The 12,949-nt window shown below is 53.1% G+C and overlaps 1 protein-coding gene across 1 annotated transcript in view; it reads left to right on the top strand.

Annotated features, from left to right (window-relative positions):
• Positions 1-325: 325 nt before the first annotated feature.
• SEMA3A (semaphorin 3A) overlaps positions 326-12,949 on the top strand; it is a 140,724-nt gene continuing 128,100 nt past the window's right edge. Inside the window, exon 1 of the mRNA XM_026713110.2 lies at positions 326-1,165. Within this exon, the coding sequence (XP_026568895.1) occupies positions 1,051-1,165 (115 nt within the window). The 5' untranslated portion in view covers positions 326-1,050. The remainder of the gene's footprint in view (positions 1,166-12,949) is intronic.

The following is a 12,949-nucleotide window of genomic DNA, read 5'->3' as shown; positions in this document are numbered from 1 at the left end:
TAGATAGATAGATGGATAGGATAGATAGATGATAGATAGGTAGATAGATAGTTGGATGGATGGATGGATGGATGGATGGATAGATGATAGTAGATAGATAGATAGATAGATAGATAGATAGATAGATAGATAGATAGATAGATAGATAGATAGATAGACTGATAGATAGATAAAGAGAGGGATAGATCGATGGATACCACGGAAGAGCGGCTCATCTTCTAGAGGAGAGAAGCCCCCACCGTTTTAAAGGGGAGAGACGGGGTGGGGAGGAGGAGGGGAAAGGAGGGCAGAGCAAGGCCGGGTCCCCGCCGGTCCACCCACCGCCGAGGTGCCCGCCTGCCTCCCCGCGCGGTCCCTGCTCTGCGCTGCCAGCTGCGCTCGGCATCTGCTCGGGGAGAGCCGGGGAAGGAGCCGCGGGGCTGCGCTCCGCCCGCCGTCCTAGCGAGCCGCGAGCGGGGCTGCAGGCGACGGGAGGGCGCGCGGCGAAGGGGCCGGAGCCGAAGCAGCGAGGCGGGGAAACTCCGCGCTTCCTCGCGCCTGCCCGTCTCTCCGCGGGGCTGCAGCTCTGCCGGCCCGACGCGCCTCGCCTCGCCAGCCCGGCTCGGCTCTGCGCCGCCACCCAAGCCGGAGAGGAGGAGGAGGAGAGGCGTCTTTAAGCCCGGCGAGCCCCGGCGGAGAGGAGCCCCGGAGCGCCAAGCCAGCGAGCCTCGAGCGAGGCGGGCGGTGGAGCCCCGGGCGAGCTGCGCTCCTTCCCCGCTGGGCACCGGGGCTCCTCGCCCTCCGCCACGGCGCGCCCCGCTCCGCTCGCCCGCCGCCGCCGGGGAGGAGACGGGCGGGAGCCCCTCCGGGTGGGGCGCTGAGCCTCGCTCCGGGACTGCGCGGAAGGCGGGCGGCGGCGGCGATGGGCCGGCCCTGAGCGCCTCCGTCCTCCCGCGCTCACCTGGCGGCTCACCTGTTCCCGGCCGCCTTCGGGGCTCTGGGCAGAAGTTGTGGGCGGCGGCACCGGCTTTTGGCACCGGCCCGACGGACAGCAGCAGCCGCCGCCTCACCATGGGCCGGGCCGCCCAGGTGGCCTCGCTGCTGCTGGGACTCTTCATGCTGGCCGGCAGGGAGCGCGGCCAGGCGGCCAAGAAGACCGGGCCGCGGCTGAGATTGTCCTACAAAGGTAAGCCCGGTGGGTCCCCGCCCCCCCCGCATCCCCAGGGGCGAGTCTCCCGGGGCTGCTCTTCGCCAGGCGCCCGGTCCGGCTTCGGCGCTGGCGGGTCCCTGCCGGGAGGCGGCGAGCAGCGCGCACCCGGGGCAGACAAAGGAGCCGCCGCCTGCCTGGCATCCCGGCGCGTCTCGGGCCAGGCTCGTATGCCCAGCCGGAGCAACTCCACGCGGCTTCCCGCACCGGGCCAAGCTCGGCCGCTCCCGGGAGCCAAGCAGGGCGGGGGCTGATGAGCACTGGGATGGGAGGCCACCAAGAGAGGCCGGGGCTGGAAGCCGCCAGGAGGGAGGGGGCCTCCCTGCTCTTTTGTCCCTGCGGCTCCGTCCCCCCCGCCCAGCCGGCCTTCCCCGCGGGGGTCCCGATCGACGACGGTTGCGGTGCGAGGGGGGAGTTGGTGGGGAAGGGGCGCCGATGGGGACGGCGCGAGCCTTCGGTCAGAGACCCAAGAGAAGCGCTGGACCCCCAACTCCCAAAGGGCGAAGGACAGGCGGGCGCGGGGGCTGCGCGCTCGCCAACTTCGTCGGACGGAGCGGCGCGGTGTGTGTGTATGTGAACTGCGCCGAAGTTGCGGGGAGCGGGCGGGGAAAGAGGAGGGGAGGGAGGGGAAGGGGCTGCAGCCTGCAGTCAACTTGACGCGGCGCCGTTGCACAAGTTCCCCGCTCGGGGCTCACCCACTTGTGCCCGCCCTCCTTGCTGGGCTGAAAAGGCTGGGTGCTGGCTGTCCCTGCCCCCCCCACACCGCCCCCCTTGTCTGCGCGAGCACCTGGGGGTCGCCCCAGGGAGTAGAGAGGGGGTGTTGGTTTAAGGGCGACCTTTTTATCTGCCCCCCCGGGTCCAGGCGAGGGGAGCCGGCTGAGGCTGGGGTCGCCCCTCTCTGCTTCGGCTTTCGGGAGCCGCCTTCCCCATTCTTCCGCCGTTGCTTTCCCCGCCGCCTTTTTACGGGGGCGGCGTGGTGGGGGGGGGGGGGCTGTGCACGTGGGCGTGCTTTTCCTAGGGTGCGGGAGGGGCGACGCTCCAGTCCCGGCTGTGCAAAAAGGGCGCCGGGGCTGCCGGTGAGAAGGCAGCGCGAAGGGCGCGTGGTCGCTGCGTGTGAGCGGGGGAAAAGCGCGTGGATCGTGCCCGACTTGAGGAACGGCGGTTAGCGGGAGTGTGTCGCCGCGTTACACGCGAACGTCTCTGCGTAAAACGGCCTCCTGTTCTTGCTGGAAGAAGGAGAATTAAAGTGCCACGAAGAGGCGGCTAAGTATAGCCTAGACAGGAATTCAGCAAGTTACCCTTTGCTGCCCGATGTTCAAACTCCTAAGTTCCTCTAAAGAGACACTTAATTGCTTCTCATCTAATTAACTTTCATGTTCCTATTGAAATGCAATTACACAGACAGGGGATTAAAGTTGCCGATTTAAAAACAATCTGTTAACAAGAACCGCGGCTGCTGCGGAGCTGCCGCCTCTGTTTAACGCCGCCGCCGCCGCCGCCGCAGTGCGATTCCGCCCAAGCGCTTCGGGCAGGTGGAGGAAGGGGCGGCCTTCCCGGGTGAGGGGATGCAGGAGCCGCTCTCTGGGATTAAGGCCCACTGAAAGCGGACCAGGGTTGCTCTGCTGCGATTTAAGCTCGGTTTTCATGCCCCTCACAATAGCGCTCGTTTTTATTACTTTTTGAAGACTTTTTAAACGACTTTTTATAGTGGCTTCCGCCATTATATTTTAATATTGATCAACTTCTACATCTAGCTGGAAGTGTGCAGTCTGCTGCTAACCACATTCCAGTTGAAACAGTTGAGTTACATCCAGTTGGATTTGCTCCCTCAAATATGAGTTTACAATTACATTACCTGGTTTACTTATTTTCCCTTTTTTCAATCTTTTAAGTCCTCCCAGCTGTGCTTTTATTTTAAACCACTTCAAAGTTCTTGGAAAGAAGCGCATACAAAATATTTTAAATGGAATAAACTGGACCCGGCACGTTCCTCCTTAGTATTGGACGGTCAACAACATCCCTTTGAGGTAGATTAAAACTAGATGACCACCAGTTGGGTACCCCTCCCACCCACCGCAAGCAGTGAGCTCAATAATGGTGGCAGCGTTAGAAGTCTACTGGTGCCTGCTGAGCTTCCAGGCTGACTCTAACTCTGCCCAACCTCTTCAGTCTGACTCTGTCACAGCACAAACGAGATCCCGGGCTCTACCTGATCCCTTGATCGAGTCCCCAAACAAAAGCTTTAACTGTACACAGGTTAGTAGAAGACCGTGGGACCTTCCGCTTCCCTGGGACCTTTCTGGAGGAGAGAGGCATCCGTCATTATCAAGCAGGATGGCCAGCCGGGGCTTGTAATGGCACCTGCCTGGGAGCACACCTGGTCTGCGCAGGTTCAGATCCAGCGCAAGAGAGGCTTCGGCAAGGAGGGCGCCGGGGGGGAGGGGGGGCTAATGCTAAGCGTGTGGTGGTTTGATTAGCGCATCACATCCCGTTGTCCTAGTTTTGTTATCTGAAGAGGAGGTTGGGTGCCCAGGGGAGCCGTGTCAAAGGGCCATAAATAGGGAGATCCTGCGGGATGAGAATCTAAGCAACGTTGGCTAATAAAACGGGGTAATGAATAGTCCTCATGCTTCGCACTGTGAACACTTTCTGTGTGGAACAAGCCCAGCCTCCTCTCCGCCTCTCTCTCTCTCTCTCTCTCTCTCTCTTTCTCTGAGCAGCCTGCAGGTTAGCCGAGAGATGCTGAGCAACAGATTCATGTGCTGAAGGCATCGTGGTGAGTTTTAGCACGACAGCTCGGCCAAGTGGGCTCCCACCCCTGGGGACAACGGTGGCACTTGGCTTCCTGAGTTGCTACTCACAGTAGGGAAACGCGGCCCTTTGGCCTGTGGGTTTCATGAACAGTGAATCTAACGCGTGTATGTGTGGGCACATCCATGTGCTGTACATGTGTATGCTAGAACTATGCCAAACCAGCATTATCTCGGTTACTGCTTTCTTACTACAGCATTTTATATGCAGTCAAGTATTTTGGGTGAGGGTTCCCAATAGTTTGGGGTTTCTGCCAAGAAAACCCCGGGGGACGTCTGTGAAGGCATCAGCATGAGCTTCACTTGAAGGGGGGTTTAGCATTTTTGCTTTTAACCCACTGAGGTGAAGGCTGGAATTGTGAACCTGCAGCTATAATAGAAGGGAAGAAATGAGGGAACCATAATTATCACCATCCTCCCCTCCAGGAAACGAGGTCATGGCGGAACAATCAGGTGGGATTCAAATTTTTTAACAACTGGTTCTGTGGCTGTGGCTTAGGTGGTGGGCATGGCTTGGTGGTCATGTGACTGGCTGGGCGTGGCCAACTCAATATCACTCACATTGAGGCACGCATCTCCTCGCCTGGCCTCTCATGACTGGGGATGCTGCAAAGTCGTAAGTGTGAAAAATGGTCATAAGTCACTTTTTTCAGTGCCATTGTAATTTTCAATGGTCACTCCACACAAGCAAAGTACCAGCAAAGGAGGGGAAAAAACTCCAGAGAAGTTCCTGAGAGAGGAAGTCTAGTCCTGCCAAGAACGTAATAAGGGTTAACAGAGAGGCAGTTTCTGTAAGCAACACCAGAATGTTTCCTTCCTGCCTTCCTTGCAGGATTAGGCCAGTAATTTCTTCTAACAACCGGTTCTCCAAACTGCTTAGAATGTGAACAACCGGTTCTAGCGAATAGGTACAAACTGGTAGAATTCCACCCTGGGAGCAATGGAGTTGGAATGGAGCTTAGGAGAAGCTTCCGAGGAAGGATTCCACCTGAGCATCACTGACACTTGACTGGACACTCTTAGAAACCCCTGGCCTTTTCATCCGATCGCTTGTAGAGTTGGGAAGTTCTTGACATCCAACCTGAACTTCCTTCCTTGTAGTTTGAAGCTCTTGGTGCTGGTCCTGCCCTCCAGGGGAAGCCAGAGACAAGCCACCTTCCTCCCCTGGGTGGCTGCCCTTCGGCTGTCCTGCTCCTCTTGCCCGTTCTCCAGAGCGCCTGATTCCCTCGCCCTCCTGGCAGCCCCTTCTGAAGCTGCTGCGCTTTCGTCTCCGTCCCATTTGGACTCCGGTGACCAGAAATGCACCCAGCCCTCCAAGGAGGGTCAGACAAGGCAGAGGAGAAGGGGACTGTCAGTGGCCTGGGATCGGCACTCTGTGTTCCTGACAAGGCATCCCAAAATGCTGTTTCTGCTACTTTATAGCCTGATTAATTTTGGTCCACAAGGACACCAGATTTCTTTCCCCACCCCCCACCCACCATATTTTCTCCTATCAAGCCAGGTCTCCTCTGCTCCACACTTGTGCCGTTCAGTTTTCTGCCTCAGGTGCAGAATGGCCTCCCTGCTGAAGGGCAGCCCATCTTCCTCGTTGCCCAGTAGGAAACGACATTCTCTGGGCAGCTTCCATGGTTATTTAAGGCATTAGAAACAAATCTGGGTAACCAGCATGGCAAAAATGCCATCAGGCGCTCAAAGGCCCCCCGGGAAGCTTGCAAGATGTGGCTCTGTGGGCGGCTAAGCAGCTACGATGGAAAGCAAAGGAGGAGGCGTGTTCCCAGGCGCCTCTGTTAATCCTCACCCCTTAACCATGGCTCGATGGGAGCTACAGGAAGCCCTTTCCTTTCCCGCTGGAGCTCTCTCCCTCTCCCTCCCCCTCTCCCTCCCCCTCTCCCTCCCCCCCTCACGCAGTTGCTGCCTGAAGCAGTCGCCAGACCACCATTGTCCCGTAACCATTAGCCCGTCTTGTTGTGACGGAGGCCTTCCTTTGGGGGGAGGGTTCCGGTCAGATTAGCCGGGGCCCAAGTGGGACGGCACACACACAGAGACACACACACACACAGAGAGAGAGACACACACAAAGACACACTGCTGCATCTGATCTCATCCTGGCTTTGCAAACTCCCGTCCCCGGTGGTGCCCAGCCCAGCCCAGCCCCAGTGGCAGCAGGACTGGAGTTCTGTCCACAGCCGGCCAGGGAGAACCGCCTGCCTGCTCCCCCTCCCTTTTTCCCTCAGGACGGAAAGGGGCCAAGTGGGAGGCATCCCCTTCAGATGATTTCGGTTGAAATCCCCCTGCCTTCCCCCCCGAGAATATTTCTGGTCCTTTTAAAAAAACTTTTGCTCAGATTCTCTAGGTATAAAGAAAAAGCTTCCTCACGTCTGCCTGACTCAACTGGGTGTTTTTTTTTTAATTTCTTGTGTATTTTATCCTGTGTTTTATGTATGATTGAGAATAGCCATCTTGTGGCTCTGATTGCCCAGTTGCTGGACCGCTGACTGGAAAACGGTGGCAGGGAGGCCTCCTTTCCATCCCCGCTGCCTTTCGTTCGCCTCTCCTGGTGTTTCCTCAGAGCAAGAGCAGGGAGAGGCACCGGAGGCCCCTGAAAATAACGCAAGCTCCCTGAACAAGAGCTGTTACTTCGTTTACAGGGCCTGTCATAAAGCCGCAGGTTTCATTGATCTAATTTTGGGTTCTTCCTTTCCAGAAAAGCTTCCTGCCTACACGGTTGTCAGAATCCCGTTGCTCACTGAATTGGGTGTTTTTGCGAAGACGAGGGGCAGCTTGTCCCGTCTCTCTTGGTCAGGGTGGTGGTTGTGATTCCTGTGACTCTTTCTGGCTGGGCCAGCCGCCACCTGTAAAGCCAGCAGCCCCTCCTCTCCTCTGGGTCAAAGCCCTGGCCACTTTAGCTGGTTTGGCAATGTCCCCGAGGTGCCTTTTCAGGAGGCGACTGGACTTCCTGGTTTTTCTTCGAAGACCTTTCGCTTCTCATCCAAGGAGGTTCTTCGGGTCCAACTGGACGGTGGGAATGGAAGGATTTATACTCCTAGTAGGCAGCTGGTCATTTGCATCCTTTCTAGGGGTCCTTGGGGTCTCTTGGAAGTCAACAAGTCTCTAAAAGCTCCGCAAGTAATATCAACCCTTCCATTCCCCACCACCCAGTCAGAGGTGAGGAAGCTCCTTGGATGAGAAGCAAAACGTCTTCAAAGAAAAACCAGAAAGTCCAGTTGCCTCTTGAAAAAAGCACCTTGGGACAAGCAGGCCCTGAAGGACAGAGAGACTCCACAGAGTTTTAGTCTGGCAATGAAACATTTGTAAGCTCAACAAATGCACCTGTTCACCCCAACATTTCATCCCAATAGAGGGATGCCCATATTCTCCACGATTGCTGCCTACCCAACAGGATCCGTGCATCCTGCAGAGCTGGGGCAGCCTTAACCCTTCCGGGGAGGCCCTGCTTGGCTGTTGAGTAATATCCGCACCCCCACAGCAGGGGGCAGCAGGAGGAGCCCATCAGGAGCTTATTTATTGATCTATTATTTGATTTGTCAATCGCTTACAAGATAATAGATATAAGTATAAGCATGAGTAAGAATACAGGAAATGGGTATGAATAAATGGGGACAGGGACAGTAGAGCTTGGCTGGGGGACCACCAGAGTTGAGGCTAAACTACAAAATGGGGGGAGGGGGAAATAATCCCCAGAGAAACCCCGGGGGGGGGGCTCTTCCATTGAGTCGCCCTTTGGGAAGCGGCAGCCCTGGTCCAACCCGTCCATGGAGGGAGAGGCTTCCTCTGCCAGCAGGCGGACAGATCCTCGTTTAGGGAGAGCGCCAAGCCTGCAAGGTCTCTCCCACAGTTGGGTTGGATGCTTGACTGGAAGGGGTGGGAGGACCAGGGAAACGCTGCCTTTCCTAGCGGGTTCCGCCTTGTAGATGGAAGGAGGGAGTAAATGGCAAGTGGGACATACAGCCCAGGGGAGGATGCTGAGTAGCCAGGTGCTCCACAGGGCTCCCAATGGCATCCCCCCGAGCACTTCCTGCCCTCTCCGGCAGAGCCCCAGAGACTGGCACTGGGGGCTTTGCCAGCCTCCCCAAGCAGGAGGTGGAGGGTCGGGCAGGTGAAGAGGCAGCTGGATGGACTCTCTCTTCCTTTCCCAAAGGCTGATAGGGGGGAGAAGGTTGCCACAGGCTTTCCTGTAGCTGCTGGGGGCCGTCTCCCTATTTAGACATTGACAGCTTGTTTTGAGCATTCCCGATCTTTAAATAGGAAGGCAGCATATGCTGGTTGAGTACCAAATCAGTTTTCTTTCTTTCTTTCTTTCTTTCTTTCTTTCTTTCTTTCTTTCTTTCTTTCTTTCTTTCTTTCTTTCTTTCTTTTTTTCTTTCCTTCCTTCCTTCCTTCATACACACACACACACACACACACACACATACATGCGTACATACATACGAAAAAGCTACATATATATATATGTATGTATATAAATGAAAAAGCTACAAAAGCATGTGTGTGTGTGTGTGTGTTGTTTGTTTTCTGAGGTTTTTGCGGGTATTTGTATGTGGATCTTTGGTTATTTGGGTTTTCTCCCACGTAAAATTGGAAATATCTAGGCGACGTTTCGACGAAGTCTCATTCATCATCTTCAGGCTTGTGTCTTCAGCTTTGTGCTTCTTGGAGTAATGTGAGCTTGCAGCTGCTTCTTCCTTTTAGCTGCTATTGGTGTGACTTGATTGGGTGGGGGCTTGGCTGTGTTCTGATTGGCTGGGGTGTGTTCTGTTCAGGTGGGGGCTTGGTTGTGCTCAGGTTAGTCTTAGTTGCCAGGGGATTTGAGCTGGTGAGCTGTGATCCTGTTGTTTGGCTTCGTGGTGGTGCCACATCTTCATGTTGGGCATCAGGTCGCTTCATGTATGGGTCGGAGGGGTTTGAAGCGGGTAGTGATGCAGCTGCAGTACGGCTTCTGGTCTGTGGTCGTGTCTCATCATCTGTGTGGTTGTGAATCTGCTTTCTACGTGGATGTGTGGTGGTAGCATCTTGTGTGGCCCTCGTGGGTGTGGGTCCAGTGTCATTCTTCATGTTAGGTACTCATTTGTTAATGAGGGCGGGTTTCCAAATGGCTGGTAGGCGGGAGGTGTCATCTTGTTTATTCATGCTGTGTGGGCATTTTTCTTTTCTTTTTCCAAGCCCCCACCCAATCAAGTCACACCCCAACTAGCAGTTAAAAGGAAGAAGCAGCTGCAAGCTCACATTACTCCGAGAAGCACAAAGCCAAAGACACAAGCCTGAAGATGATGAATGAGACTTCATCAAAACGTCACCCAGATACTTCCAATTTTACGCGGGAGAAAACCCAAATAACCAAAGACACACACACACACACGCACGCATATATATATATCCCCATATACCCAAAAGATTCTTGGTACTTAAAGAATATTAATGAGATAGAAGTCAAACCAATGTGACTGTTTTCTGCAGCAAACCTATTTTGACAGATGTTTTCCAGGACATGTACACCGCTAGGTTTATTGCTTTAAGATGTGACTGGGCCAAAGGTATATATACACGTATATATTATTAATACCAGAACATTTGGATAGAAATATAATCTGGGGGGGTGGGGGGCTTCAGCTCCAAATGGAAAGCATACTTGGCATGTTGAAGGCCCTGAGACAGAGAGCCAAGAGGTCCATTTTGCAGAAATCCAGGCGACCAGCGGACGGCAGCGAAGAATCGTAGAAGACTCGAACTCTCACCCTGCCATCTAAGGAGTTATGTACCCCTATTTTTGTACCCCAAATATGAATGTACATATGTGGCCATTATACTGCTCGCTTTGGGGGTAAACAAAGCTAAATGCAGAAAAAGAGTAAAGTAAAAAGCCAAAAGAACTAAGATTAAAAGAAAACATCCTTTGAAGTTTACCCTCCTGTCCTTGTGAATTTTTTTTTTTAGAATAGAATTTTTTATTGGCCAAGTGTGGTTGGACACACAAGGAATTTGTCTTGGTGCAAAGACTCTCAATATATATAAAAGACACATTCGTCAAGAATCATCAGGTGCAACACTCAATGATAGTCATGGGGAACAATAAGACATCGAATCATACTAGGAAACAGTCCACATAAATCTTAAGGAGACAAGGGACAAATTTACAGTCCTACAGTCACAAGTGGGAGGGAAGGGGTGATAACAAGAAGATTAATAGTAATAGTATGCAGACTTAGTAAATAGTTGGACAGTGTTGAGGGAATTAGTTGTTTAGCAGAGTGATGGCTTTTGGGGAAAAACTGTCCTTGTGTCTAGTTGTTCTGGTGCGCAGGGCTCTATAGCGTCGTTTCGAGGGAAGGAGTTGGAACAGTTTATGTCCGGGATGTGAGGGGTCTGTAGATATTTTCACAGCCCTCTTTTGGACTCGTGCAGGATACAGGTCCTCGATTAAAGACAGGTTGGTAGTAATTGTTTTTTTCTGCAGTCCTAATTCTCCTCTGAAGTCTGTGTCTGTCGTGTTGGGTTGCAGAACCAAACCCGACAGTTATAGAGGTGCAGATGACAGACTCCATCCTTCCTCTGTAGAACTGGATCAGGGGCTCCTTGGGCAGTTTGAGCTTCCTGAGTTGGTGCAGAAAGAACATTCTTGGTTGTCCCTTTTTGATGACGTTTTTGATGTTAGGTGTCCATTTTAGGTCATGTGATATAGTAGAACCTAGAAATTTGAAGGTCTCTACTGTTGACACGGTGTTGTCTAGTGTTGTAAGAGGGGGTGGTATTGTGGGAGGGTTTCTCCCAGAGTATTCCAAAGAAGGAAGAATTGTCCTTCCTTCTGCTCTTCTTCACCATGTTGCCCTTCCTTCAAACCTCCGAATGCTCTTTTTTTTTTTCCCCCCTTCCAGGATCTCGTCAGCCCCGATTTTCTCAGCCTCCCCCTTCCTCCCGTTTGTTCTTTCCCCATGGACAGGTTTTGTAATTCAGTCGTCATTCATTCCTTCTGTATAATCAAATCATCTTTTTTTCATACAAGTCAGTCACTTTTATATTCAGTTCAGACTCTGCATAAAATATAATTTTGGTAAGAATAAAAAATATTTTAAACCCTATGATTTATTATGCTAATACTTTCAAAAGATTTATAAATTGCCAACATTATCAGCAATGCTGCCAATATGCAGCCAGGACAATTTTGTGAGCTATGAGTACACCCTACTTAGGGATATTCAAAAGGATCCATGAGGACATGACAACCATTCAGTATAAAATTATACATTAGCTTCTTTCTTGAGCATGTAAAATATTGGTGGGTTTTTTTTCATTTTCCCAGCTGCTCTTTTCTATTTTATCTCTTTTGTATGTGTTTTAATCCTGTGAAATGCTTCTCACACCAAGGGAAGGAAGGAAAGAAGGGAGGGAGGGAGGGAGGGAGGGAGATGCAGAGGAAGGAAGGAAGGAAGGAAGGAAGGAAGGGAGAGAGAGAGGGAGGGAGGGAGGGAGATGCAGAGGAAGGAAGGAAGCTCAGCATGATGCATAATCCCACGAATTCCATAGTTTATGGCTTCATTCGGTGTGAGAATTAGCTAATATGGTTTATTCAGTGCTTGAAGTTCTGATCTTTAGAAGAAAACCCACAACTCGCATTGCGCTCCATTTCTGCCTGTGATGTCTAATTATGCTTTCTTACCACCCCAAATGCTGGCATAGCTGTCGTTGAGTTCCATGCTGAAGCCATTGGTGCTCTGCTTTGCCTCTTTGGTGTTGACCCAGAACCAGTTCTAGCTTCCAGGTCACCAGCACCATTGAAGTGGGTGACAAGTGATTGACATGTGTCAGTAAGCCCAGCCCTGGGCCCCCTGCATGTTCCTCCCCGTGGCTTACCAGGGGAGCCGGGGGGGGGGGAAAGGTCTGTGCGGTTTCCTGGTCAGCACGAGGTCCCTCCTGCCTCTTGGGTTGCTCTTACGGTGCTCTCCCCAGAGGCCTGGGGCAAAGGCAGCTCCCCCCTCAAGGAGCAAAGGGCGGGAGACCCACGGACACCCTCCACCAACAAGGCCATCGGGGAGGGGGCTGTGGGGGGGTCCTTCTTTGCAAAGGGTCCTGAACGGCTGTACTTTTTGCCTGCTTCCAGTCCATCACGGCCAGGTGGCGTTTGTTATAGGCTGGGAGGACCAGAGGCATGTTCGGCTTTAGAGGCACATTTGTGTGTGTGTGTGTGTGCATGCGTGTGCTCATGCAATACAACTCAGTGGCTGTTAATAATATGTTTGATATAGTATGCATTATTAATAATAGAGCACTTTTGCACAGTCGGACATCCGCAGGGCAGAAGGCAGAGGTGCCTTAGATGCAATCCAGATGCGACCCAAAAAAAGGATAATGGGAGTGGCAAGGTGCCTTTGGGCCAGGTAGGATTGCCCCGATTTCATGTTTCCACTTTTACAAAACTTGGTCCACCGCTCTCTGTGTAGGTACAGCTTATTCTTTTATCTGGGGCCACAAGAGCTGAAACTTGAGGGAAACCGCTTGCAGCCGCCAAAGGATAACTTCCCTGGGGGACCTTCTCTCTGAGGCGGTCTTCTTCGGCGCCTGAGGGATCCCAGAAGTCCCTGGAACAGGTTAAAAATGGACAAATGCTCTCTGAATGCGAACATGGAAAATCCACCCACCCGCTAAGGTTTCCCACATGAGGCCCTGGTCCTGGAGCTCTCCAGGCCTGAGGCAGGCAGGCTCCCTCAGGGCATCCCCCCAGCAGATGTGGTGAAGTGGAGGCCCAGAGGAAATGCCAGCGGGAGGAAGGTGAGGTACAGGAGGGCCATTCAGCTGCATTCACCTTGAGGAGGGTCTCCCTTTCGGGGATGGCAGGGCCGTAAATCTAGGCACAGCCTCCTTCTCTGCATGTGGGAGACCCGGCAGTGCCTTGTTTCCGTCAGGTGAAGTGGGGGAAGGTGGGAGGAGTGTCCGAGGGATG

The sequence above is a fragment of the Pseudonaja textilis genome, chromosome 5 (genome assembly GCF_049901715.1).
Source record: "Pseudonaja textilis isolate UNSWEBS1 chromosome 5, rPseTex1.2, whole genome shotgun sequence".
NCBI lineage: Eukaryota > Metazoa > Chordata > Lepidosauria > Squamata > Elapidae > Pseudonaja > Pseudonaja textilis.
The sequence above is the reverse complement of the archived record's forward strand: the minus strand, read 5'-3'. Positions and strand labels throughout refer to the sequence as shown.